Source organism: Oryctolagus cuniculus, chromosome 8 (genome assembly GCF_964237555.1).
Source record: "Oryctolagus cuniculus chromosome 8, mOryCun1.1, whole genome shotgun sequence".
NCBI lineage: Eukaryota > Metazoa > Chordata > Mammalia > Lagomorpha > Leporidae > Oryctolagus > Oryctolagus cuniculus.
Window position 1 is genome coordinate 90,030,083 of NC_091439.1, and position 27,991 is coordinate 90,058,073.

A 27,991-nucleotide genomic window follows, 5' to 3' on the forward strand; every position below is an offset into this window, starting at 1 on the left:
ATGGAAGATCTCTCTCTGTAGTGCTGATTTTCAAATAAATAAATAAGTCTTTAAAAAAAATAAAAAGAATCAAAGCGAGAATGCCTCTTGGAGCAGATAATAATGTCTTTAAAATAAAATTCCCTGAGCCCAAAGGGGTGGGACCGTGGACTGGCCCTCACTGTGAGCTGGTACTGAGGAGAGAGGAGGTGGCTGTGGGTCAGTGAGCATTCTGTGGCCTTTCGCTGTCTCTGCCCAAGACCTGGACTGCCTAGGAGCTGATGCGTGCTCGTCCAAGGTCACAGAATAACCTCTGGTCTTTCCTATCCGACCCCGACACTCCTCTTCAAACACCGTGCAGTCTGCAAACCCTCTCCAGGGGTCCTTTGTTCCTGACCTAAGCCAGTCCACGCTGAGTCGTGGCTCTCTTGTATCACAGCCCTCAGATCTGTTTGCAGAAAGTTCTGGTTGTTTGAGTGAGCGCTTGCGCAGAGCCCCGGTTATCACGAGACCTTTGGTACTGGTGTTCTTGGGCAGGTCGTCTCTCTCGGTTCCCACGGCATCACTCGGGTGCCTCCGCCTGCTTGCTCTGTCCTTGTACACTCTGTTCTGTGGCCTGACCCTGCTGTCCCATGACAGGAATGCGTCCTGCCTGTATCCTCCACGTTCCCTGCGGCTCCCAGTCAGACAGAGGGACTTTTTTTTTTTTTTAAGACTTATTTATTTGAAAGGCAGAATTACAGAGAGGCAGAGACAGAGAGAGAGGTCTTCCAACTACTGGTTCATGCCTCAAATGGCTGCAACGGCTGGAGCTGGGCCAATCTGAAGCTAGGAGCCAGGAGCTTCTTCCGGATCTCCCACGCGGGTGCAGGGGCCCAAGCACTTGGGCCATCTTCCACTGCTGTCCCAGGCCATAGCAGAGAGCTGGATTGGAAGTGAAGCAGCGGTTGCAAACCGGTGCCCATACAGGATGCCGGCACGGCAGGCGGTGGCTTTACCTGCCATGCCACAATGCAAACTCCCCCCTCCTTTTTTTAATAAAATCCTCTTCCTGATCGGGTCCAGGCTGACAAGTGCCCCCTCCTTCAACACAAGAGATCACCTGTAGAGCAGCACCCCCTGTTTACAGACGCCACTAAGAGCTGCCTCTCCCACAGCCTGGGGCAGGTTTCCCATGCTCCCCAGCTGCGTGCCTCTCTGCTTTGTTGTAGCATCTGTAAGGCCTCAGGCAAGTCGGCAAGGGCTTGCCCTGCAGAGAGCAGCCATGGCAGCCTTGTCTAAAAAGGAGTAAGCGCCCAGAGAGAAACAAAGACCCTCCATAGTGGTTTCCCAATCTGTGCTGAAGGAGCAGGTTGCATCCATGTCCAGTTTGCCACGGGGCAATATTTTGGAGAAGTCGCAACAAATTTGAATTATTAGAAAAATGAAGCTCACACAAAGGAACGTGAGCCCAGGGGGGCCTGTGATTGAAGGTCACGGCCCCACCCAACCACTGAGGCTTTCTCCCAGGAGCAAGCAGGACACAGGCCAGTGCCTGCCTGGGGGCCTCAGGGTTCAGGGCCAACCCAGATGCCCAGGTGGTACTGCAGAAAGGACCTGCAGTTCCACGTCACCATCTGTCTCTCTTTCTGGACACGTTTAGATCATCTCCACCATGAGGTACACAGCGAGGAAGGAGAGTGAGAAACAGGCGGAGGCGAAGAAAAAAGACGACCAGGCGAGCTGCGCGCAGAGACCCACCCCGTGGTTCCTCCCCCAGAGCCGCTCTCTGCCCTCTTCCCCCTTCCGCCTGGGCTCGGTCCCCAAGTCCCCCAAGGCCAGCCGGTCCTGCAGCATCCCCTGCAGCAGCCCCCTCGGCCGGCAGGAGCTGTCGCGGCAGGTGCGGCGCTCCGTGGACCTGGAGCTGGAGCGCTGCTGGCGGCAGGCGGGCTTCCCGGCCGTCGGGGAGGCAGAGGAGCCGCTCTCCCCCGTGTACAAGGACCTGGAGGCTGGAGAGCTGCCCGCGGCCACTCGGGAGGAGTGGAGGCAGGTGGGTGTGGCCACGGCTGCTTCCTAGGCTCGCTGCTGTCGGTGAGGCTGCTTTTTAATCAAGATTTGTTTATTTACTTGAAAGGCAGAGTTACAGAGAGGGAGAGGCAGAGGCAGAGAAAGGTCTGGGCCAGGCTGAAGCCAGGAGGCAGGAGCTTCTTCTGGGTCTCTCACATAGGTTCAGGGGCCCAAGCACTTGGACCATCTTTTGCTTCTCTCCCAGGCGCATTAGCAGGGAGCTGGATCAGAAGTGGAGCAGCCAGTACGCAAATCATAGCCCATGGGATGCCGGCGTCACAGGTGGTGTCTGGCTGCACCACACCCCCAAAGTGTTTGGGTTTCAACATTTATTTTTTTATTTATTTGAAAGGCAGAACGATGGAGATGGAGAAATTAGATAGATAAAAAGATAGGTAGATAGATGTAAATAGATGATAGTCTTCCATCGACAGGTTCTCTCCCCAAGTGGCCAGAGCTGGTGCACACTGAAGCCAGGAGCTTGGAACTCCATCCAGTTCTCACAAGTGGGTGGCAGGGACCCACATACTTGGACCATCCTCCACTGCCCTCCCAGGCACATCAGTAGGAAGCTGGATCAGAAGTGGAGTAGCTGGGACTTGAACCAGTGCTCCAATATGGGATGCTGGCATTTAAGTGGCAGCTTAACCCATTGTGGGACAACACCCGCCCCCTCCTGCCTCCTACTTCCTCTCTCCCTGTCTCTAGGCTTCACTGCTAGGCCAAATGCCTGCCCCTAGGGTATTTTTTAGGGTTTCTTTCTCTCTTTCTTAGAAAACCCCAGAAGGACAATAGCACTTGCCAAACGGCTCATGTAGTTGAATGTTTTATAAAGGATAGGCGATGCCTGAGAATACTGGTCTCATGAGTCGGCAGCAGCGGGTGAGCAAGGTAAGCTGCGGTTTGTTGGGTGCTAGTCCCTGCTGTTTGTGCCAGCAGGATGCTGCTGGAGCTAGGTCAGGGGGGCTAGTGAGCAGTTCTGTCCTCCGTCTTCAGGCCTGTAGCAGTGTCACGGCCACCCTGCACCATCGGGGAGACCCAGGAAGCAGGTATTTCGCTTGGCACTTGGCCACCCCGACACAGCTGCAGTCCTGCCCAAATGGAAGGGGAAGGAGAGGGACACCGAGGAGACAGTAACAGTGCAGGCCAAGCCTGGTAGCGCCAAGGTAGCACAGTGGCAGGGCGAGCCCTCGGGACACTCTGGTGGTAGTCTGGGGTGAGACGATGCTGGTGATCTTGTGCCATGGTGCTAACAGAACCACGTGAACTTGACCTGCAAAAATGGCCGTGTCATATGGTTCACCCACTGAGGAAAGTTTCAGAATATTCTAAGAGCGGAAAGTAACAGGAACTTCGGACTGTGTGGATGGTGATAAGAAAGGGGAGGAGTCACACATGGTGAGTTTTTGGTTATATTCCCCCAGCGTTCTTGATCTGGTCTTCATCCCCAACTTAGACGATATTTTAACTGCAAGTCACTCCTTTTGTTAAACATGGCTCAAAGAGCTGGCGCTGTGGCATAGTGGGTAAAGCCTCTGCCCGCAATGCTGGTGTTATGGGTACTGGTTTGGGTCCCGGCTGCTCCACTTCTGATCCAGCTTCCTGCTACTGGCCTGGGAAAGCAGTGGAAGATGGCCCAAGTGCTTGGACCCCTGCACTTGTGTGGAAGACCTGGAAGAAGCTCCTGGCTCCTGGCTTCGGGTCCACGTAGCTCCGGCCATTACGGCCATTTGGGGAGTGAACCAGTGGATGGGAGACCTCTCTTTCTCTCTGCCTCTGCCTCTCTCTAACTCTGCCTTTGAAATAATAAATAAATAAATAAATCTTAAAATGTAAAACGAAAACATGACTGAATTAATAGTATGCTAATATGTGTATATCAATTGTAGTTTTTTCCTTAAAAAGTAGACTTAGAAAATGATTAGATGTCAGCCTCTAGAATATCCTGTTAATTCATCTAATGGTAAACAGCATTTTCCTGAATAGTAACAATAGGATAGAATCTGAATTGCTGGAAAAATCGCTCAGCGCTTCTACAAATTCTTTTTAAAATTCTTGAATTACTGAGGTTGGTGCTGTGGTGTCGCAGGTAAAGCTTCTGCCTGTGATGCCAGCCTTCCATATGGGCATCTGTGCTCCCGCTGCTCCGCTTTGGATCCAGCTGTCTGCTAATGTGCCTGCAAAAAGCCGCGGAAGATGATCCAAATGTTTGGGCCTCTGCCACCCACATGGGGAACCCAGCTAAAGCTTTCAGCTCCTGGCTTCAGCATGGCCCAGCCTTGGCCATTGCAGCCATTTGGAGAGTGAATCAGTGGTTGAAAGATCTCTCTGTGATTTTGCCTTTCAAATAAATCAACAAATAAATCTTTTTTAAAAAAGTCTTAAATTACTTTAGGAAATAAAAGCAGTTGTAGGGGGGCATGCGGCACAGCAGGTTAAGCTGCCACTTGGGATATCCACAGCCCACACTGAAGTGCCTGGTTAGAGTTCCAGCTACTCTGGGCTTCTCCCTGCTGATGTGCCTGGGAGAGAGCAGATGATGGCTAAAGTACTTGGGTTCCTGCCACCACGTGGGAGATCCGGGCGGAGTTTTTGGTTCTTGGCTTTGCAGGCATTTAGGAAGTGAACTGGCAGAAGAAAGATCAGTCTCTTTCTCTTGGTCTCTCCTCTCTCTCTGCCACTCTGCCTTGTAAGTAAATAAATAAATACATCTTTTTAAATAATCACAGGGAAGTGCCATTTAAAAAAATAAGCACAGCGTCAATGGCACCAGAGCCACATCCAGGGCGCTGGCTCGTTGATCCAGCGATCAGGCTTCAGCCAGAACAATTGATCAGCTTCACACATGGGGATGTCACATGGATTCATGTGAGTACATACTTGTCAGCTAACATGCACACGCCCCCATTTTGTGAGTAGTAAATATTCCGGAATCTCAGGGATCCAGAATATTAGCATATCAACTAGTGGGTGCATGGACATTTATCCACCTAACACAAATACTTTCTTTCTTTCTTTCTTTCTTTCTTTCTTTTTTTTTTTTTTTTTTTGACAGGCAGAGTGGACAGTGAGAGAGAGAGACAGAGAGAAAGGTCTTCCTTTTGCCGTTGGGTCACCCTCCAATGGCCGCGCTGCGGCCAGCGCACCGCGCCTATCCAAAGGCAGGAGCCATGGGCTTCTCCTGGTCTCCCATGGGGTGCAGGGCCCAGGCACTTGGGCCATCCTCCACTGCACTCCCTGGCCACAGCAGAGAGCTGGCCTGGAAGAGGGGCAACCGGGACAGAATCCGGCGCCCCGACCGGGACTAGAACCCGGTGTGCTGGCGCCGTAAGGCGGAGGATTAGCCTAGTGAGCCATGGCGCTGGCCTAATACTTTCAACCTCTCATTCCTTGCTGTCTTCCGCTTCTGATTGGAGCGGCTCTGGACACACACCGCTGTCTCTCGGTGCTGCCAGGTCGTGGACATCCTGTGGAGCGACCCCATGGCTCAGGAGGGCTGCAAGGCCAACACTGTTCGAGGAGGAGGCTGTTACTTCGGGCCTGATGTGACGGAAGCATTGCTTCAGAAATACAATCTGCAGTTGCTGATCCGCTCACACGAGTGCAAACCTGAAGGCTATGAGTTCTGCCACAACCGCAAGGTGGGTGCGCCTTCTGCGGCAGCACAGTACTGCGTGTGCCAGCGTGCTCCAGAGACCTCGTCCCTGGCCTCCACGAGCTGAACTTGGGTTCAGAAGACCAGCTTGTATTTGTGACTCACTTGCTCAAAGCAGAGAGAGCCTGCAACTCAACCTCCGTTTTATAACCTCTTTTTTTTTTTTTTTTGACAGGCAGAGTGGACAGTGAGAGAGAGAGAGACAGAGAGAAAGGTCTTCCTTTGCCGTTGGTTCACCCTCCAATGGCCGCCGCGGCCGGCGCGCTGCAGCCGGCGCACCGCGCTGATCCGATGGCAGGAGCCAGGAGCCAGGTGCTTTTCCTGGTCTCCCATGGGGTGCAGGGCCCAAGCACCTGGGCCATCCTCCACTGCACTCCCTGGCCACAGCAGAGGGCTGGCCTGGAAGAGGGGCAACCGGGACAGAATCCGGCGCCCCGACCGGGACTAGAACCCGGTGTGCCGGCGCCGCTAGGCGGAGGATTAGCCTAGTGAGCCGCGGCGCCGGCCCCGTTTTATAACCTCTTTAAAACCCACAATTGGGTTGAGGTCACAGCTCACCACTACCCTGAGGACAGGGGCAGATATGGACCCATTTTATGGATGGAAATATGAGGCTAGTGCCTTCCTAGCCATATGTCTATTCTTTAAGTCAGAGGGCTAACTTGTCTCAAACAAGTTATTACCCCACAGGGTGATTACCCACAGGGTAATCGGATTTCTGTTCCCCAGGCAGGGACCAGGCGCATTTGTCTTAGGAATACCATTAAATGACGACTCTTTGGGCGTCTCCAAATCCTACAATGTTTGCTTTAACCTAGTGCCATTAAGAGGAGAAAACAGTTTTCCAGGGAAAAAAGGTTGAGTTCAACTAAAATAAGAAATGTTTGGTTAACTGCCTACACAAGTTTCCATGTTACAAGACTTCTGTGAACTTCCTATATTCACTGCAAACCTCCAGGAAGGGAGATTCCGCGTCTGGCACTGCTGGCTGTGTTGACAGTGGAGACTTTGACAGAGCATCTCGGGAGGCCTAACACTCAGGAGGAAACTCCGTCTTGAGGCACTCTGTTAGTTTTAAGAGCTCACTTACCTGCTGCTTACAATGATTATCCAAGTTCATCAGATTCAGCTTGCCTCTTAGCTGAACCAAAAGAGGTGTTTTCTGTGATCCCTACTATTTTTACTTGGGATAAAAGTGTGGAGAATGTCATATCAGAGTTCAAGTTTATAACTTGAATCACAATTCCCGCCTAACGGTGTTGATGAGTTAAAAAAAAAAAAAAAGAGAGCGAAGAGACGACACATTGGCATTTGGTACAGTGGGTAAGAGGCTGCTTAGGGCACTTGCATCCCTTAGCAGGGTACTGGGGTCTTGGTTCTAGCTCTGCTTCCAATCCCGCTTCCTGTTAATGTGCACCCTGGCAGGTGCAGTGGATTGGTACAGTGGCTAAGAGGCCTCAAGTACTTGGGTCCCTGCACCCAGGTGGGAGACGCAAACTGAGTTCTGTGCCCCTGGCTTTGGCCTGGCTCACGTGCAGCTGTAGCAGGCATTTGGGGAGTAAACCAGTGGATTGAAGATCTCTGTCTCTGTCTTTCTACCCTTCAAATAAATGAAAATAATTAATCTTTTAAAAATGTAAATTCCTGACCTTGAATATAAAGAGAGAGAGAGAAGATCCAGAGATGAGTGCAGGAGGAGCAGCAGCTGGTGGGCTGTGTGGGATTGATGCTGAGGGCTCTTCTAGGAGTGTGAGTGCTGTCTCGCTTCTGTTCTGCTGCAGGTGTTAACCATCTTTTCTGCCTCCAACTACTATGAAGTCGGCAGCAACAGAGGGGCCTACGTCAAACTGGGGCCAGCCCTGACCCCACATATCGTGCAGTACCAAGCTAACAAGGCAACCCACATGCTAACCATGAGGCAAAGGCAAGACTTTTCTTTTAAAAAAGATTTTAATGTATACAAATTTCAAGTATTTCATATATACAGACTCAGGAACATGGTGATACTTCTACCCTGCTCTCTCTCCCACCCACACTCTCACCCTTCTTTCTCCTCCCTCTCACATTCCCACTCTTAATTTTACAAAGATCTATTTTCAGTTTACTCAATACTCATAAGATTAATGCTACATTAAGTAAGGAGTTCAACAAATAGTATGAAGGAAAAAAAAAAAACACTGTTCTTCAACAATTGAGACAATTTCACTCCTGCACATTACCTTTTTGGGTACTCTCATTAGTTACCACACATTGGGAAAACATATGGTATTTGTCTTTTTGGGTCTGGCTTATTTCACTAAATATAATGGTTTCCAGTTGCATCCATTTTGTTGCGACAGGATTTCATTTTATTTTATTTTATTTTTTTACTGATGAGTAGTATTTCATGGTATATGTATACACCATAATTTCTTTATCCAGTCATCAGTTGATGGACATCTGGGTTGATTCCTTATCTTAGCTATTGTGCATTGAGCTGCAATAAACATGGGGGTACAGACAACTCTTTCATATGCGGATTTCATTTCCCTTGAGTAAATTCCTGGGAGTGGGATGGCTGTTATATGGTAGGTCTAAGTTCAGATTTCTGAGGTATCTCCATACTGTCTACCATAGTGGCTTTACCAGTTTACATTCCCACCAACAATGGATTAGGGGACCTTCCCCCCAGATCCTTGCCAGCATTTGTTATTTTTTGGTTTCTGTATGAGAGCCATTCTAACAGGTGAGATAAAACCCCATTGTGGTTTTGATTTACATTTCCCTGATGGCCAGCATCCTGAGCATATTTTCTTTTGTCTGTTGACCCTTTGAATTTCCTCTTTTGAAAAATACCTGTTCAAGTCCTGTTCCCATTTCTTAACTGGATTGTTTGTTTTGTTGTTGTTGAGTTTCTTGAGCTCTTTGTAGATTCTGGATGTTAATCCTTTATCAGTTTCATAGTTAATCCTTTATCAGTTTCATAGTTTGCAAATATTTCCTCCCATTCTGTCTGTTGCCTGTTTGCTTTGCAGAGTGTTCTTTTGCAATACAAAAGCTTCTTAGCTTGATGCATTCCCAATTGTCAATTTTGGCTTTGATTGTCTATGCTTCTGGGGTCTTTTCCAAGAAGTCTTTTTCTAAGTCAATGTCTTGCACTTTCCCCAATGTTCTCTGGTAATTTAATGGTATCAAGTCATAGATTTAGTTTTTGGTCCATTTTGAGTGGTAGGGTCTTGTTTCCTACTTCTGTATACATGGATCCAGTTTTCCCAGCATTGTTTTTTGAAGAGACTGTCCTTGATCCAGGAATTGATTTTAGCTCCTTTGTCAAATATAAGTTGGTTGTAGATATGTAGAATGATTTCTGGAATTTCTATTCTATTCCCATCATGAATGAGAGCTCCAAGTTTGTTTCCTGCAGAAATGATTCTGAATGGGTGCATCTTGGATGAAGCCTGTATACTGGGCTGTTGCATCTTTCTAGGGTTACTCTTCTGTTTTGTCTTTAAAATGTTTATGTTACCTTGATGAGTCACAGCCAAAGCTTCTGTCACTTGCTGGGAATTTGGCAGAGGGACTTTAGCACACACTTTTTTTTTTTTTTTTAATTTGACAGATAGAATTATAGATAGAGAGAGAGAGAGACAGAGAGAAAGGTCTTCCTTCCGTTGGTTCACTCCCCAAATGGCCGCCATGGCTGGTGCTGTGCCGATCCGAAGCCAGGAGCTTCTTCCGGGTCTCTCACGCGGGCGCAGGGGCCCAAACACTTGGCCCATCTTCTATTGCTATCCCAGGCCATAGCAGAGAGCTGGACTGGAAGAGGAGCAGCCGGGACTAGAACCCAGCGCCCATATGGGATGCCGGCGCCACAGGTGGAGGATTAACCAAGTGAGCCCACACACTTGTTAACACTGGCCCCTTCCTTCTGGGAAGGAGGCAGGTCATATGACTTGAATGCTGTCAGTTGAGAAGGTTCTGAGTTCTCACATTAGCAGGCAACTTTGTACAAGTATAATAAACATTTAAATATACTGGCTCACATTGGATTATGCAATAAATATTATTAATTTCAATTTTATAGATGAGATCTCTAAGGAACAATGCTAAAGCAACTGGCATGTGGTCACACAGCTGATAGGTAGTGACTGTGTGGGCTCTGATATGAGACTTGACCTGGGCATTCTTATTTTACAGCCTGCATGGTGAATGACTGTGTGATTCCCTCCCCACCGAGGAGGCCTCAGAGTACGAAAGATGCTGGCAGGGGCATTAGTGCCGCTGAACGGGCTTCTCAGTTATTCAGCCAAGAAATCAACACAGGCAAAGTTAGCATAGATCAAGTGATGGAGGACACATGTGTAGGATTAACCTGATGTGAGCATTGTAAAAGCATACTATTTAAATCTCGCTTGAGTTACTACATTCAGACCAGCTTCAAGCTGAAAGCAGTAGCGTGTACGAATTCAGCCTCAGCAAGTGAGTCACCCTGCTGTGCAGCAGAATCACCTGTGGAGCTTCAGGACAATCCCTGGAGCCTCACCAAGCTCTGCCAACTTAGAATCCGCAGGAGCGGGACCTAGCACCTGCGACACCACGCGTCCGTGGGGTTTAGGGGTTGTCTCTACAGTGGGGGTCCCTGGAGGGGATCCTACACATGGTGTGTTCTAGTAAGCTAATCGAAGATCACCCAGCTCTTTGAAATATTCACTGATTACATTCATAAGTACAGAAGCACCTGATTTACACAGAAGTTCGTTACATAACGACTCGAACCGTCTGGAGCCCACTGGAAATATGTGGCAAAGTCTCTGAGCAGCCACAGCCAGTGTTTCTGGTCCACGAACTCAAGGTCATGTGCTTTTCCAGAGGCGCTTTCCTTCAGGATCCATTTGCTGTGTTTGGAATGCACTTCCCACAGTCACAGCACAGCCAGCTGCGTTCCTGGCCCCGCCCCTTGTTAGCTAATTACAGATCTGTGTCTGTGGTGGGCATCGTGGTTGCGACTGCCTCAGTGGGTGTTTGGGGATTGCTGGAGTAATCGTGTGCAGCTCTGCGTTTGCTGCGTGCTTCGTAGGGACAGAAGGGCTCGTCAGTCAGGACAGCTGTGGAGGACGGGGCCGAGCTGCCAGTGACCACCGCTTACCAGGAAACCGCTCAGATGCTTCGCCTAACTAGCACCTGCTGGTTCTTAAGCTTCTGAACATCTGTAGTTCTTTCACCCTCTGATAAAACCGTAAACTCTCTCCAGAAAAAGCACGTATGTGCGCATACTTATGGGATTTGGGATAAGTTTTAGGTGGTTCACTTTAAAAAAAAAAAAAAAAAAAGAGCCTGGGGAGTTAAAGACTGTTAGATACCTTAACTATCTTAAAATTCAATAAAGATTTTTATCAAAATGATTAAAAGTTTTCTTAAAAGAAAACTTTTATCACTTGAAAATGTTGATTATCTGGTTATTATTTATAAAATGGCTGGTTCTTCGGGTAAAGTATATTTACCTCTTATCTCTGTCTATATTCTTGTTCATCCAGCTATCGATTATTGGGCTGCCTGCTTTGGGCCAAGGGCTGCTCCCAGAATTTCTCATTCCAGTAAGGATGAGATAACTGTGTGTGTTATTTTGTTATTTACAAAGCTTGCCTTCAGTTCAACATCAGGATAAAGTTCAAGGTCAGCATAACGATTAAGGTAGCACATGCCATTTGTTGAGTGCTTTCTGTGTGCCAGGCTTTGCTCCAAGGGCTGCACTTGAACTTGCTCATTTAGTCTTCATAATACTCCTGTGGGGGAGGCACCATTTTTGTCCCTGTTTCACAGATGAAGAAACTGAGGCATAGAACTAGTAGATTCTTCCCACAAAGGTTCTTTCTCCAGAAGTGCTCGAACCACCATCCTATACCAGGAAGAACAGAAATATCCCCTGAACGGGGCCTCTTCGTGCCAATAGGGAGAAGATGGTGCAGCAGGGAGAACAGAGCTGCAGCTCTTCCCACAGAACATGAGCTCTGGGGAGGCTGAGATGGTAAAGAGAGAGGAGAAATGCAATTAAACCCATGACGGTTTCTTCTACCCTAACTTTAAAATGCTGCTTTTCACGTCCTGTCCAGGATCAGCAGAGTGGAGCAGTCGGCTTTGAAAGCTCTGCGGGAGAAGTTATTTGCTCACTCTTCAGATCTTCTGAGTGAATTTAAGAAACGTGATACAGAGAAGACTGGTAAGACTCACCAAATAGAAATTCATAGGGGGAGGGCACTAGTCAGAGGATTTCTGTCTCACAGTGGTTTGCAAGCACATTTTTGTTGCATAAATGAATGACCAAAAGTCACCTAGATTACTTCGTCCATTAAAACAAATCATTTATTCTTTAGAGAGGCAGAGGTAGAACTGGTTCAGACCCCTAATACTGGCAATGGTCAGAAGTGCTAAAGCCACCACAAACTCAATCCAGGTCTCCCACATGGGTGGCAGGCGTTCAGCCACCTGAACCGCACCGCTGCCTCCCAGAGCCTGCATTAGCAGCAAGCTGGAATCAGGAGCCAGAACTGGACATTGAGTCCAAACACTCGAATGTGGGATGGGGTGTCCCAACTGGAGTTTTACCCTCCAGGCCAAACACCTACCCCTGTTTCCTCCGTGTTACTCAACTTAATGTCCCATTTATTTTTTCTAAATTTAAACAAATGTTAAGCTTTTAACAGGATATGAATTTTGGCCACATATAGATGGAGGAGGTAAAAAGAAATAAAGTCAAAGGAAGAATGATAAGGAGAATGTGTGTGTAAGGAGAACTCAAGACCAGTGACTTGCCTTCGTGTTGTCACGTGTTTGTTACATGTTGATTATCCACGGGAAAATTATACCTTTGCTCAACTCAATGCAATGTCTAATGGGAGTGATTAAGTACAGCCCTATTTTTAGAAAAGAGGAGTGGTAGCACAGTGGTCAAAATGCTGCCTGGGACCCTTGTGTCCGCCTATCAGAGTGCCTGGGTTGAAGTCCCAGCTCCCCTGCCAGTTCCAGCTTCCTGCTAGCGCACACCCTGGTAGGCAGCAGCAGTGACTCGAGAGGTTGGGTCCCTGCCACCCACGTGGGAGAGTGGCATTGTTGAGTCTCCAGCCCCTGGTTTTAACCTGACCCCACCTAGGGCACTGTGGGCATTTGGGGTGTGAATGAGAAGATAGGAAATCTCTCCCTCCCACTGCTCTCTCTCCCACTGTCTCTCTGTATTTTGAATAAATAAAATAAACAGATAAGGAAGACATTTAAAATTCAGATTATCCCTTTAAAATAGCAGTGAAATTTCTTTCTTTTTTTTAAGATTTTATTTATTTATTTGAGAGGTAGAGTTACAGACAGTGAGAGGGAGAGAGAGAGAAAGGTCTTCCATCTGCTGGTTCACTCCCCAAATGACAGCACCAGCTGGAGCTGGGCCTATCCAAAGCCAGGAGCCAGGAGCTTTCTCCGGGTCTCCCACACAGGTGCAGGGGCCCAAGGACTTGGGCCATCTTCCACTGCTTTCCCAGGTCATAGCAGAGAGCTGGATCAGAAGAGGAGCAGCCAGGACTAGAACTGGAGCCCATCTGGGATACCGGCACTGCAGGTGTAAGATTAACCTACTGCGCCACAGCACTGGCCCCAACAATAACATTTCTAAATTCATAGCAGTATCTTTTCCTACACACATATTGTAGCCTCCCAAGAGTCTCTGCTAACTGTGTATTCTAAGAGATCTCGGAGGTTTGATATTTCCCAACAACAGTGCTGTATACATGTAATGTTTTCTGATATTATTTGCAAGACTCTTGTGTGGCTTCGAGCAGTGTCGGCGACCTTAGTAAATAAAACTTGGGGAAGCCTTATGAAGAATGAATTACAGACAGACGGATACCATACCTTTTGTGCAGTTTTTGCCACACTTACGCTTCGCAGTCAGGTGGAAACTCAGCTTTTATGGGACAGCCCGTGTCTCATCTGGCAAGCCAAGCTTGCAGCCCGCTCTGCTATGACCAGCAGACGTAGACGGAGCCCAGTGTTTTTACTCCCGCCGATAGGAAGCAGAAAGGGGGCAGTGCACACAGCTCTGGGCACGACCCGAGGCTCCCGGGTGACGCCGGCTCTCCGCTGCAGGTCTCATCAGCCTGGGGGACTGGGCCGCGGCGCTGGAGTCCGTGCTGCGCCTGGGGCTGCCGTGGCGGATGCTGAGGCCACAGCTGGTGAGCAGCGCCGTGGGAAACGCGCTGGAGTACAAGTCCTGGCTGGACAACCTGGCTAAGGAACAGCTGAGCCGCGAGGTAATGTGCATTCGCGGCGGGGACAGCCCTTGGCTGAGTGGCCCTGTGTCAGGCTCTGTGTGATATGACTTCTGCATGCTGCCTCAATGAGTCCTCCAAACACCCGAGAGAGAGACCTTATCCCACTATCCCCCGAGGAGGAAGCTGCCCACAGAGGTTACGTACCTGCGCGTGGCGTTCCAGGACTCCCGAGTTCTGACTCGAACTCAGGTCTCTCTGAGTTGAAGGCCTGTTTTGTTTTGTTGACACCATGGTGCCTCCCCTGCTTAAAGCGTTTATTCAATCAGTACTCACAGAATAGGTCATGGATGAGCGACCTTCGGCTGATACTTAACAAAAGCAGTTTGAAGGTCTTCTGTATCCGGTCATCCCTCTGTGAGACACCCCACTACCCGTGGACCCCAAAATTCTGGGCTCAAATCCCTTCCATGGAGAGGTGCAGTGGTTTGTATATAGCTACACATATCCTTCACTTAGAATACCTACTATAATATAAATACAAAGTTACTCTACCGGATTGTTTCTGGAACAATGACGAGAGAAAATGCCTGTACATAGTCCCAGCACGATCCTTTTTCCCCGAAGATGTTCAAGCCCGGGTTGGTAGAATCCATGTACACAGAGGCCCTGGAGCTAGCAAGCTGCCCCGATTTCAGATGTGTGCCGTGGTCACTTTAGTAGGTTTTAGAGCATTTTCGTCCTTAGCCTGCTGCTTCTCAGACCACTAGAGACCTTGTTAGCCTGAAGAGGGAGGAGAGGGGAGAGATGGTTGTACATCTATGGGTTTTCTTTCAGAGCGTGTGTGACTGTCGGGGTTGACTGTGTGTTAATTACCCAAGATAAGAGTTAACAAGAAACAGGAAAAATGAATATTTTCTTGCAGAACATACAGTCCAGTTTGCTGGAAACGCTCTACCGAAACCGATCCAACCTGGAGACCATTTTTAGGATCATAGACAGCGACCGTTCAGGTAAAGGCACTCGGTGTTCTGTCGCTTCTGACACACAGCGGCTGCCTCACCCTCCACCCTTTAGTCTCCCTCCGGGTCCTGATTCGTCTCCACGCACGCCTTCTTGGAGGCAAGTAAGTAGTGGCAGTGCTTACAGGTGGCAGACAGGAGAAAAGTACTTGAGCCGACCTTGCAGCCCCCATGGGAGGGCCAGGGCGGAGATGAAGGAAGGCAAGCTGATGAGAGCCGCTGCTGCTGCTTTTTATTTTTAAAGATTTACTTATTTATTTGAAAGTCAGAATTTCAGATAGAGAGGGGAGGCAGAGAGAGAGAGAGAGAGAGAGAGAGAGAGAGAGAGAGAAAGAGAGAGATCTTCCATCTGTGGGTTCATCTCCAAATGGCTGCAGTGGCCAGGGAGGCCAGGCCAAAGTCAGGAGCCAGAAGCTTCTTCCAGGTCTCCCATGTGAGTGGCAGGGCCCAAGGACTTGGGCCATCTTCTGCAGCTTGGGAGCTAGACCAGAGTAGAGCAGCTGGGACTCCAACCGGAGCCCATGTGGGTGCTGGCATTGAAGGCAGCAGTGTAGCCTCCTATACCACACCACCCCATGCCATTGACATTTAAGGTAATTAGTGATGGGTATGGTCTTACTACTCCCATGTAGGTATTTGTTTTATATTTTTTATTATAGTTCCTTTATTTCTCCATCTCTTATAATCTTCATTTGTAGATAAGTGATTTTCTCTAATGATATACTTGGATTCCATGCTTATTTTTGTAAGTCTTTTTTAGGTTCTTTCTATGTGGTTACCACTAGACTTATAAAAATCTTTTGGTTACAACAAGCTATCTTGAAATGATAACAATGTAATGTTGGCTATAAAGATGGGGAAAGAGACAAGCAAAAAACAAAGAGAGAAGACATCCTAATCAAGAGCTCTACATCTGTGCTGCATTCCTACCATATTTTGAATTTTTGATGTTACATTTGACTTTTTTTAAAAAAAGATTTATTTATTAGTTGAGAGGTAGAGTTACAGAAAGAGAGGGAAACACAGAAAGATCTTCCTTCTGTTGGTTCACTCCCCAAATGGCTGCAATGGCTGGAGCTGGGCCAATCTGAAGCCGAGAGCCTGGAGCTTCTTCTGGGTCTCTCACGCGGGTGCAGGGGCCCAAGGACTTGGGCCATCTTCTACTGCTTTCCCAGGCCACAGCAGAAAGATGGATAGGAAGTGGAGCCCATATGGGATGCCGGCACCGCAGGCAGCAGCTTTACCCACTATGCCACAGCGCCGGCCCCACTTGCTTCTTTCCTCTTGCAGCTTTGAGAATCTTCTATCTTTAACCTTGCAAAGCTTGACTGTCTTGGGGTAGACCTGGTTGCACTGATCTTAACTGGTGACATTTGACCTTCCTGGATAGTTGAATATTTTTCAAGTGTGCGAAGTTTTCTGCCATTATCCCTTTGAATATACTTTCTACGCCTTTGGCATTCTCAAGTCCTTGAACCCCAGTAACTCAAATGTTTGTTCTTTCCATGCACCCCGTATTTCCCATAAGCTTTTTCCATTCCTCCTGATTCTTTTTTTCTTTTTTTTCTCCTCCGACTGTGGAGCCTGTCTCTGAGTTCACCAATTCTTCTGTTTGACCTATTCTGCTGTTGATGCCTCCTGTTGCACTTGCAACTTCACTTGGTGTACTTTTCAGTTGAAGGATTCCGGCTTGCTTTTGTTTAATTAATTCTACCTCTGTCAGATCTCTCTGCTTGAATACTGAGTCATTTCTCTGTGTTCTCTTGGATTTGGCTGCGTTTCCATAACGCAGCTATTTTGAAATCTTCATCTGAACATTTGGAAATTTCACTTCCTGGGTGGGTTGGCTTCTGGCACTTAGTCCGCTCTTTGAGTGAGGCCATGGAAGTTCCTGATGCTTGTTGGTGTGCGACACTGTCTGTGCGTGGAAGGATGACTGCCAGCAATCCAGCTTCCTTTGTGTCTGGCGGAGAAATTCTAAGTGCTCCGTCTATGTTCTCTGAGCCTATGGATACTTCTGCTATTTCAACACTAGATGGCAGCGTTGGTCGCAGTTTGCCCTGGGTCTGCTGTTGATGTTTTTACTGGTTCAGTCCTACGATCTTCAGTTGAAGTGTTCAGTATGAACAGGGGAAATGGCTCAAAAGGGGTTGTCTGTCCCTGTGTTAGGCTCAGACTTGTCCTGTGTCTACAAAAGCCACACACATCTGGGGCCCTCAGCCCAGCAGGACCAGTGCAGCCTGGGGTGGGACCAAGGCTCCCCTGCTGTGATTTGTGTGCAGCTGGGGTGGGCTCACTGCCCAGTGCTGCACCCATCAGCCAGTGGTGATGTTGGCTGGGTATAAGGCTGTTCAGCTGGGAGCTCAGAGCTCCGCTGGGCACTGAAGCAGGAACCAAGGCTCTGTCTGCAGGCACAGACCAGGGAACAGGCACCCTTAGGTTCTGCTCCGTGATGGGGTTCGCCAGCCTGGCACTGAGTCCCAAGAGTCGTGTGCTGCTCTGCTTCCTTGCTGCCCAAGGTTGTAGGTACGGTGATGGAGACAGCCCCTTAGTTACTCAGGCAGGCCCTAGGTCACACTTGGGTCTCAGGGTCACCAGGCAGCACTGGGGCTGCACACCAGGCTGCACGAGGCAGGTGCTGCCACACAACAAGACAAATCTGTCTCAGCAGGGTGCAGGTCTCTGCCTGAGTCCGGGGCAAGTCCAGAGACTGTCCCCGGGCACTTGCCTGGGGATGGAAACCATTAGGATTTGGCCAGTGCTGGGTTTTACGAGCCCAGCTCTGAGTCCCAAGACGTAGACCTGTGGCCCCTTGCTGTCTGCCCAAAGTTCATGGAGCGTGGTATGGACAGCACCTTGGCCACCCAACACTGGCCACAGGCTGTCACAGCTGGCTCTGACAGTCACAGGTTCCCTACAAGTGTCACCACTCCATACGCCCTGGAGCTGGGGGAGGGGTGACATGGACAACTCTCTCCACGCTCTGTTTGCTGTGACTGTTCTTATAACAACGTGAGGTGCCGTGGTCTCTCGCTTGCCTTCCACGGCTCTTGCGAAGGTAACTTGATGAACTTGTGTGTGTGTCTGTGGGGAGGTGTCCTTGGAGCCTCTTACTCAGCCGCCATCTTGGTTCTGACTTCACGTGATGGTTTAGTTTCATTTCCTCAGTGACTGATGGTGGTGCGCACCTTTACGTGGGTTTAGTGGCCATTTGTCTGTCTTCTTTGGAGAAATGTCTGTTAAAAACCTTTAACAGTTTAAAAACATTTTTAGTTAGTTTTTACCAGATGCAATATAGTTTTTAGATACAATTCTTTTTTTTAAAGATTTACTATTTATTTGAAAGGCAGAGTTACATAGAGGCAGAGAGAGAGAGAGAGAGAGAGAGAGAGAGAGAGAAAGAGGTCTTCCATCCACTGGTTCACTCCCCAGATGGCTGCAACAGCCAGAGCTGCACTGATCAGAAGCCAGGAGCCAGGAGCCTCCTCCAGGTCTCCTACATGGGTGCAGGGGCCCAAGGACTTGGGCCATCTTCTACTGCTTCCCCAGGCCATAGCAGAGAGCTGGATCGGAAGTGGAGCAGCGGGGACTTGAGCCAGCACCCAGGTGGAATGCCGGCGATGCAGATGGCAACTTTACAACTATGCCACAGCCCCAGCCCATATAGATACAATTCTAAGACTGTTGGGGCTGGTGTCGTGGCATAGCGGGTAAAGCTGCTGTCTGCAACGTGGGTATCCCATATGGGCACCGTTTCTTGTCTCAGCTGAAAAGCAGCAAAAGAAGGCCCAACATTTTTTAAAAAATATATATTTATTTATTTTATTTGGAACTCAGAGTTACAGAGACAGAGGGAGGGAGGTGGGGAGGAAAGGAGAGAGAGAGAGAATATCTTTTTTTTTTTTTTTTTTTTTTGACAGGCAGAGTGGACAGTGAGAGAGAGAGACAGAGAGAAAGGTCTTCCTTTTGCCGTTGGTTCACCCTCCAATGGCCACCGCGGCCGGCGTGCTGCGGCCGGCACACCGTGCTGATCTGATGGCAGGAGCCAGGTACTTATCCTGGTCTCCCATGGGGTGCAGGGCCCAAGCACTTGGGCCATTCTCCACTGCACTCCCTGGCCACAGCAGAGAGCTGGCCTGGAAGAGAGGCAACCGGGACAGAATCCGGCGCCCCGACCGGGACTAGAACCCGGTGTGCCGGCGCCGCAAGGCGGAGGATTAGCCTAGTGAGCCGGGGCGCCGGCCGAGAGAATATCTTCTATCCATTGGTTCACTCCCCAGATGGTTGCAAAAGCCAGGGCTGGGCCAGGTTGAAGCAAGAAGCCAGGAGCTTCTTCCAGTCTCCCATTCGGATGCAGGGGCACAAGCGCCTGGGCCATCCTCCTCTGCTTTTCTCAGGCGCATTAACAGGGAGCTGGATCAGAAGTGGAGCAGCTGGGACATGAACTGGCACCTATATGGGATGCCAGCACTGCAGGCAGAGACTTAACCCACTATGCCACAGCACCAGCCCTATAAATAAATTTTTTTAAAAGTACATATATATGTACATGTATAAAATGATATATTCTTCCTCCCTTCTCTTTTCTTTTCTTTCTTTTTTTTATTTTATTATTATTTTTTTTTTTTGACAGACAGAGTGGACAGTGAGAAAGAGAGACAAAGAGAAAGGTCTTCTTTTTCCGTTGGTTCACCCCCCAATGGCTGCTGCAGCCAGTGCGCTGCGGCCAGCGCACCGTGCTGATCTGAAGCCAGGAGCCAAGTGCTTCTCCTGGTCTCCCAAGGACTTGGGCCATCCTCCACTGCACTCCTGGGCCACAGCAGAGAGCTGGCCTGGAAGAGGAGCAACCGGGACAGAATCTGGCGCCCCGACCGGGACTAGAACCCGGTGTGCCGGTGCTGCTAGGTGGAGGATTAGCCTACTGAGCTGCGGAGCCGGCCATCTTTTTTTTTTTTTTTTTTTTTTTTTTAAGATTTATTTATTTATTTGAAAGTCAGAGTTACACAGAGAGTGAGGAAAGGCAGAGAGAGGGAGAGAAAAAAGTCTTCCATCCATTGGTTCACTTCCCAGTTGGCTGCAATGGCTGGAGTTGCGCCAATCCGAAGCCAGGAGCCAGGAGCCAGAAGCTTCTTCTGGGTCTCCCACACAGGTGCAGGGTCCCAAGGACTTGGGTCATCTTCTACTGGTTTCCCAGGCCATAGCAGAGAGCTGGATTGGAAGTGGAGCAGCCGGGACTCAAACTGGCGCCCATATGGGATGCCGGCACTGCAGGTGGTGGCTTTACCTGCTATGCCACAGCACCTGCCCCCCTTTCCTTTCATTTTTGAGATAACATATTTTAATGAAGCTTGATGCTTCACCAGATAAGAAGTTCAACAAATAAAAAGCAAAGAGACTTTGGTTTAGTGGGAATATAGGCAAGGACTATAAAAGTATTAGGTCTACTTATCTTTTTATTTGAGTTACAAGATAATTTACATATTCTGGATACTGGCATGTTACCAATATATGGTTTTCAAATACTTTCTCTGATTTGGGGAGTTGTCTTTTTACTTTCTTGTAGTGTCCCTTTTTTATTTGTTTTTTTAGATTTTTTTGACAGGCAGAGTTAGACAGTGAGAGAGAGAGACAGAGAGAAAGGTCTTCCTTTTCTGTTGGTTCACACCCCCCCCCCCAGTGGCCGCTACGGCCGGTCACTGCGCTGATCCGAAGCCAGGAGCCAGGTGCTTCTCCTGGTCTCCCATGCGGGTGCAGGGCCCAAGCACTTGGGCCATCCCCCACTGCACTCCCGGGCCACAGCAGAGAGCTGGACTGGAAGAGGAACAACTGGAACAGAATCCGGCGCCCCGACCAGGACTAGAACCCGTTGTGCCAGTGCCGCAGGCTGAGGATTAGCCTATTGAGCTGTGGTGCCAGCTAGGTAGTGTCCTTTGATGCACAAAAGTTTTTAACTTTGCAAAAGTTCAATTTGTCTGTATTTTCTTTTATTGTTTGTGCTTTTGTGTGTCATATCTAAGAAACTGTTGCATAACCTATGGTGACAGATTTGTAGCTATGTTTTCTTCTAAGAGTTCTAAGGCTTTAGCTCTTACATTTGGGCTTTTTATCCATATTGAGTTATTGTTGTATACAGTAGGAGGTAGGGATCTGACATCATTCTTTTGTGTGCAGGTATCTGGTTGTCCCCATCATTGTTGAAAAAACTGTTCCCATCAAATAATTTTGGAACTCTGGTTAAAAAAATCCATTGGCTATGGATATATGGCCCAAAGGCTTTTCATTAGGAGAGTAAATGCGAATGTGTTTGGGATGTAGGCCGGTGCCGTGGCTCAATAGGCTAATCCTCCACCTTGCGGCGCCGGCACACCGGGTTCTAGTCCCGGTCGGGGCGCTGGATTCTGTCCCGGTTGCCCCTCTTCCAGGCCAGCTCTCTGCTGTGGCCTGGGAGTGCAGTGGAGGATGGCCCAGGTGCTTGGGCCCTGCACCCCATGGGAGACCAGGAAAAGCACCTGGATCCTGGCTCCTGCCATCGGATCAGCACGGTGCGCCGGCTGCAGCGGCAGCCATTGGAGGGTGAACCAACGGCAAAAGGAAGACCTTTCTCTCTGTCTCTCTCTCTCACTGTCTACTCTGCCTGTCTAAAAAAAAAAAAAAAAAAAAAAAAAGTGTTTGGGATGATTTAATGCAGTATTTCTCAGTAGCGATGCTATTGGAAATTGGTGAGGGGTAGTTCTTGGTCTTGGGCTCTGTGTTGAGTACTGCAGGGTAATCAGCAGCATCCCTGACCTCCATCTACGAGATGGCAGTGGCATCCCATCTTCACCTCAATTGTCATCATCAGGAATGTCTCCAGACTCTGGTGCTGGGGTCATGGCACAGCCACTTGCAACACTGGCATCTGGTGTTGGAGTGCTAGTTTAAGTCCCGGCTGCTCTGCTTCCAGTCCAGCTCCCTGCTGGTGTGCTAGGGAGGGCAGCAGAGGATGGCTTGGGTGCTAGGGCCCCTACCACCATGTGGGCGATGAGGATGGAGTTCCTGGCTCCTGCCTTCAGCCTGGCCCAACCCTGGCTGTTGAGGCCACTGGGGGAGTGAACTAGCAGATGGAGAGTCTTTCTCTGTCTCTCCCTCTCTCTCTGTTGCTCTTTCAAATAAATGGATATACCTTTAAAAAAAAAAAAAAAAAACAACCTGTGAGTCCAGACATTGTTCAATATCCCCTGAAGGGAAGAGAACAAAATTGCTCCCAGTTGAGAACCACTGGTGACGTAGCAGCTTCATGTGATCCCCCTTTAACTAGACACCACGGCTTGGGAGTCTTTCTCCTTTTAGCAGAAGAGAGCAGGTGACCTTGTAAGGATGTCACAGGAACTGAACGTTGAAATCTAGACGGACTCACTGGGGAGTGTGCTTGCCTCCGGTCCAGGGTTCATCTCGCTGGATGAGTTCAGGCAGACTTGGAAGCTGTTCAGCTCTCATATGAACGTTGACATCACAGACGACTGCATCTGCGACCTTGCCCGGAGCATCGATTTCAACAAGGACGGCCACATCGACATCAACGAGTTCCTGGAGGCTTTCCGCCTCGTGGAGCGGTCCTGCTCCGAGGGCAGTGCCTCAGACGGCTCGCCCGGCACGGACGCTGCCGGCAGTGGCCCCGGCAGGCTGGGAGCACCCTGAGAACAGCCTGCTGCTCGAAGCCCATGGTGCCTCCTGGGCAATGCCAAGCTCCTGGCTGGCTTATCTGCCTCTCTCGCAAAGACTGGTGGGACTTTATGCTGAGAATTTGCTGGCCACTATGCATGGGAATCTCTGGTGCAGACGGACGGGGTGGTGGTGGTGGGCTTGTGTCTATTTCCACAGGTGCCCCAGCCCCATCTCAGAATCTTTACAAAGCAAAAGCCAGGTAAAAGCATTTTTAAACTTTGAAATCTACTCCAGTTCCAAACCACTTCAACCTCCTCATTGCTTTGATTTTATACCTTTATTTATTGTTTAAAATATGTCATATTGGTAAAGTTATGAAAAATTATGTGTAATCCCATGACCCAAACACATAGACTTTTTAAAATTATTTTTCTTTCTTGTAACTATAGTATTTGTATAATTTCATGTTCTGTTTTTTCAATAAATTCACATCTGTTTATACTTTCCCATATTGCTACATCATCTCCATGATTATTAGCTTAATCGCTACATAGTTTTCTTTCAATTGGGTATGCTATAATTTATTCAACCATTGTCCAATTATTATACATGTGTGTTGTTTCCATTTTTTCCTTATTGTAAAAACGTTGTGGCAAACAACTCTGGGCTGTGGCTGGTTTTACAAAAACATGTTTACACGTTTTCTTAGGATAAAAGCCCGGAAGTGGAATTACTCTAAGGGTGTTGTATTAGTTTGGGTTCTCCAGAGAAATAGAAGCAATAGAAGACACGCGTGCGCACGCGCACACACACACACACACACACACAGGAGTCAGTTCACGTGATTATGAAAGTCAGGATGTCCTAAGATGTGTAGCTGGCAAACTGGAAGCCCAGGAGAACAACCGTGTAAGGTTCTGTCTGGGTAGGCAAGGGCAGACCAATGTCCCAGCTCAAAGACAGGCAGAGGGAGAGTTCTTTCTTATTCAGTCCTTCATTGTGTTCAGGACTTAACAGATTGGTTGAGATCCACTCAACGAGGGGAGGGCAATCTGCTTTACTTAGTCTACTGGACCAAATGTTAATCTCACTCAAGAACACTCTCAGAGACACCGCGGAAATGACACGTAACCAAATATCTGGGCACCCCCTGGCCTGGTCCAGTGGACACAGGAAATCACCCATCACAGGTGTGCACATTTTCTGACCTGATGCATGTTGCTATGTTGGTTTTTAAGACTGAATAAACCAGTTACACCATGAACGTGTTCATAAACACCCAGACTTTCAAGTGGGGTCACTTATAATTTTTTCTAAAGGTGAATAATAGTGCTTCCCTGGTATTTTAATATGCATTTCTATTATTGGAATCCAAAATTCTCACCCCATCTCATTTTACTGGTAAACTAAGGAAATTGAGATCTGAAGAACTTGCTGTTTATGTAATATAGTTAATAACAGCCAAGACTAGAAATTACAGTTTGTGCCTCTGTCGGGGGATTTTTCCAGTTTTATGTCATCTACTTGGGTTGACTGTCATCTCTGATTCTCTTGCTCTTTTCCTGTGTAACAGATGGGTGCTTATGTGATTGCCCAAAGCACATCCCTAATGATTTATTTCCCACCTCCAGGTGCTCATGTCTTTGTGCAACTCTCTCCCCAGGAGTGCAAGTGGGACCTGTGATTTGCTTCCAACCAGCAGACTAAGACAAGGATGATGGACAGAGGTCCTGTGATTCTGTAATGCTAGGTAACATTTCATGTTAGTAGACTGAAGGAAGAGACTCTGTTAACTCAAAGACGTAGGCAACAGTGTCAAGGGAGTGAACATGGCCCAGAACTATGGGCGGCCTTGCAGGAGCTGCAGGCAATCTGTAGGGTTTTATGGATGAAGCTCCTGGTTCCTGGCTTCAGCCTGGCCCAGCTCCAGCCATTGGGGCCACTTGGGGAATGAACCAGCGGATGGAAGATCTTGCTCTCCCTGCTTCTGCCCCCCTCCCAACTCTGCCTTTCAAATGAATCGATAAATCTTTAAAATAGAAGAAGAAAAAAAAGGCTGGGTCTTCAAACATAGGGCTAAATTCTTAAGCAACCTGAATCAGCCTGGAGGCAGATTCTCCCCCGGTTGAGACTTCAGGTGAGAGTGCAGCCTGGCCAACACCTGGAACATAGCTTTGTGAGCCCCTGAGCAGAGGGTCCAGCAAAGCTGTGCCAGGCTCTTGAACCATGAAAATTGTGAGACCAATGTGTGCTGTTTTAAGCCACAGCATAGAAAACAAATGCACTTTGCTTCCTGCAGAACATCTTGTTTTCTTGCTGCACTATTCTAGAAAAGTCTGGATTTTTATCGGTGGGTACAATCTAGAGAAGCATTGAAGCCTTTTTGGTACAGATTTAAATGAATACACCTGACTCACAGGTTTACCTCGTGTGACTTAATCACTGAATGACCAGGCATAGGTAGCAAATTCATGGTTCTATCCAATCCGTCTGGTGCAAATGGGTCAGATCCAACAATTAAACTGCTGGTTGTTTTCACATTATCCTTCCTTTCATTGTGATGCTCCGAGGCCTCCAAAGGCTAACTCAGAGGCCAAGAGGTCAAGTCCTGTGGATTTACTCACACAGAGGGAGGCACGAGGGGGCAGGGCCCGTGGAGACTGCCTCCACCCAGGGCACCAACCAATGGGCAGGGCTTGTCAGGACAAAAGGACAGAGCTCCCCCAGGCACGACTGACCTGCTTAAACAAGCCCCAGGCTTACCAGTTCAGGATTCCTTGGTTGTGGTGGAGCTTGGTGGGCAACTGCTGACCCCGATTGCCTTTCTTGCCAGCACAGCGACAAGCTCACGCAGGTGTTCTGTGGCTCACGCTGACATCTTCTGGGAAGTCGTTCCCCCTCGCGTGCCTTCCGCACTCCAGGCTTGGTGTCCTGTCAGCCCTACCACCGTACGCCAGGTGCAGAGAACATTCCCTTCATCCGTTAGCACAGGGAATGCAATCCATACGGCTGAGACTCCGCGAGCTGTACCTCCAGCCCCCGTCACTCCTAAGGAAATATGTAACGAGCATCGCAAACGTAGCAGTTCTACAACAAACTCCTTATACACGGATACTTCCAAAGGTGGCGGAAAATAGAATTAAGAAGGTCTATTTGGTACAGAAAAGTGGATGCCCATACGTAGTTTTTCATATACTTTCTGAAAACCCCTCATATCCTGCTCCCCTCCCCCATGCCACTTGTCCCCCCCACCAAGATCTGTTACTCCCCCCGGGCTTTCCTATCTGAGTAAATGCCCTTCCATTTTGGCTCAGGCCAAAGACAAAGACAAAAACAAACAAACAAACAAACAAACAAACAAACCTGCTACAGGGTTTTGCGACACCAGCATCCCATATTGGACTGCGGCTGGACTCCTGGGTGCTCTACTTCTTATCTAACTTCCTGCTAAGGCACCTGGGAAGGCAGTGAATAATGGCCCAAGTCCTTGGGCCTCTGCAACCCGTGTGAGAGACCTGGAAAGAGTTCCTGGCTCTTGGCTTCAGCCTGGCCCAGCCCTAGCCATTGTGGGTATTTGGGAAGTGAACCAGCAGATGGAAGATATTTCTCTCTCTCTCTCTCTCTCTGTCATTCTGCCTTTCAAATAAGTACATATTAAAGAAAATAACCCCTTGAGATAACACATGACTCCTCTCTTTCTCTCAATTCCCACATCTGATGCATCAGGAACAACTTGTTGATATTCTATTCATTTATATGACATTGAACTCCTCTTTACTACTCGGTTGCTACTACCTTAGTCCAACTATTTCTTAGTCCATATTATTTCTGACCAGTGTCCCCATTTCCTCCTTTGCCCATTTTGAAGCTATCACTTTTTTAAAAAGATGTATTTATTCATTTGAAAAGCGGAGTTACAGAGACAGCAAGAGAGAGAGAGAGAGAGAGAGAGATCTTTCTTCCTCTGGATCACTCCCTAAATGGCCACAACAGCCAGGCTGGTTCAGACTGAAGCCAGGAACCAGGAGCCTCGTCCGGTCTCTTACATAGGTGTGCAGAAGCCCAAGGATTCGAGCCGTCTTCTGTTGCTTTCCCAGGTACATTAGCAGGGAGCTGGATTGGAAGTGGAACAGCTGGGACTCAAAGCAGAGTGGACAGTGAGAGAGAGAGACAGAGAGAAAGGTCTTCCTTTTGCCATTGGTTCACCCTCCAATGGCCGCCGCGGCCGGCGCACTGCAGCTGGCGCACCGCGCTGATCCGATGGCAGGAGCCAGGAGCCAGGTACTTATCCTGGACTCCCATGGGGTGCAGGGCCCAAGGACCTGAGCCATCCTCCACTGCACTCCCTGGCCACAGCAGAGAGCTGGCCTGGAAGAGGGGCAACCGGGACAGAATCCGGAGCCCCGACCGGGACTAGAACCCGGTGTGCCGGCACCGCAAGGCGGAGGATTAGCCTAGTGAGCCGCGGCGCTGGCCTATTGATTTATTTGAAAGAGTTACACAGAGAGAGGAGAGACAGAGAGAGAGAGAGAGAGAGAGAGAGAGAGAGAGAGGTCTTCCATCTGCTGGTTCATTCCCCAATTGGCCGCAACAACCGGAGCTGTGCCAATCTGAAGCCAGGAGCCAGGAGCTTCTTCCATGTCTCCCATGTGGATGCAGGGGCCCAAGGATTTGGGCTATCTTCTGCTGCTTTCCCAGGCCATAGCAGAGAGCTGGATTGGAAGTGGAGCAGCTGGGACTTGAACCGGTGCCCATATGAGATGCTGGCACTTCAGGCCAGGGTGTTAACTCGCTGCACCACAGCATCGGCCCCGTGCAACTTCTTACTAATGTGTTCTGTGAGAGGGAGCAGGGGGTGGCTCAAGATACTGTGTCGCTGCCACACGTGTGGGAGACCTGGATGGAGTTCTTGGCTCCTGAGCATTTGGGGAGTAAGTCAGAGAATGAGAGAGCTCTGTCTCTGTCTCTCTCTGCCTTTCAAAGAAACTAAGTAAATAAGCAAAATTATTGATGTTCCCAAAGAGCTTTTGCTTAAGTGGCTTATGCCTGTTGCTAGTGAGTGTATTAGAAATTAAAGCTGAGAAGTATTTAAAATAATTATTAACTATTTAAAAATAATAGCATATTCATTACATGGTAACTTTTTTTTTGCTTTTTTTTAAACTTTTATTTAATGAATATAAATTTCCAAAGTATAGCTTATGGATTACAATGGCTTCCCCCCCAATAACTTCCCTCCCACCCGCAACCCTCCCCTTTCCCACTCCCTCTCCCCTTCCATTCACATCAAGATTCATTTTCGATTCTCTTTATATACAGAAGATCAGTTTAGCATACATTAAGTAAAGATTTCGACAGTTTGCACCCACATAGAAACACAAAGTGAACAATACTGTTTGAGTTCTAGTTATAGC

General features: G+C 48.6%; 1 protein-coding gene across 8 annotated transcripts in view; it reads left to right on the forward strand.

Moving 5' to 3' along the window:
• PPEF2 (protein phosphatase with EF-hand domain 2) overlaps positions 1 to 23,903 on the forward strand; it is a 41,798-nt gene extending 17,895 nt beyond the window's left edge. For 7 of the 8 annotated variants that reach the window (XM_070047999.1, XM_070047995.1, XM_070047996.1 and 4 more), the window contains 7 exons: positions 1,622 to 2,008; positions 5,481 to 5,666; positions 7,462 to 7,604; positions 11,770 to 11,876; positions 13,790 to 13,953; positions 14,837 to 14,924; positions 22,357 to 23,903. In XM_070047999.1, coding sequence (XP_069904100.1) covers positions 1,622 to 2,008; positions 5,481 to 5,666; positions 7,462 to 7,604; positions 11,770 to 11,876; positions 13,790 to 13,953; positions 14,837 to 14,924; positions 22,357 to 22,610 — 1,329 coding nt within the window. In that variant the 3' untranslated portion in view covers positions 22,611 to 23,903. The remainder of the gene's footprint in view (positions 1 to 1,621; positions 2,009 to 5,480; positions 5,667 to 7,461; positions 7,605 to 11,769; positions 11,877 to 13,789; positions 13,954 to 14,836; positions 14,925 to 22,356) is intronic. The other variant, XM_070048000.1, reaches the window with a different exon arrangement.
• Positions 23,904 to 27,991: the final 4,088 nt, after the last annotated feature.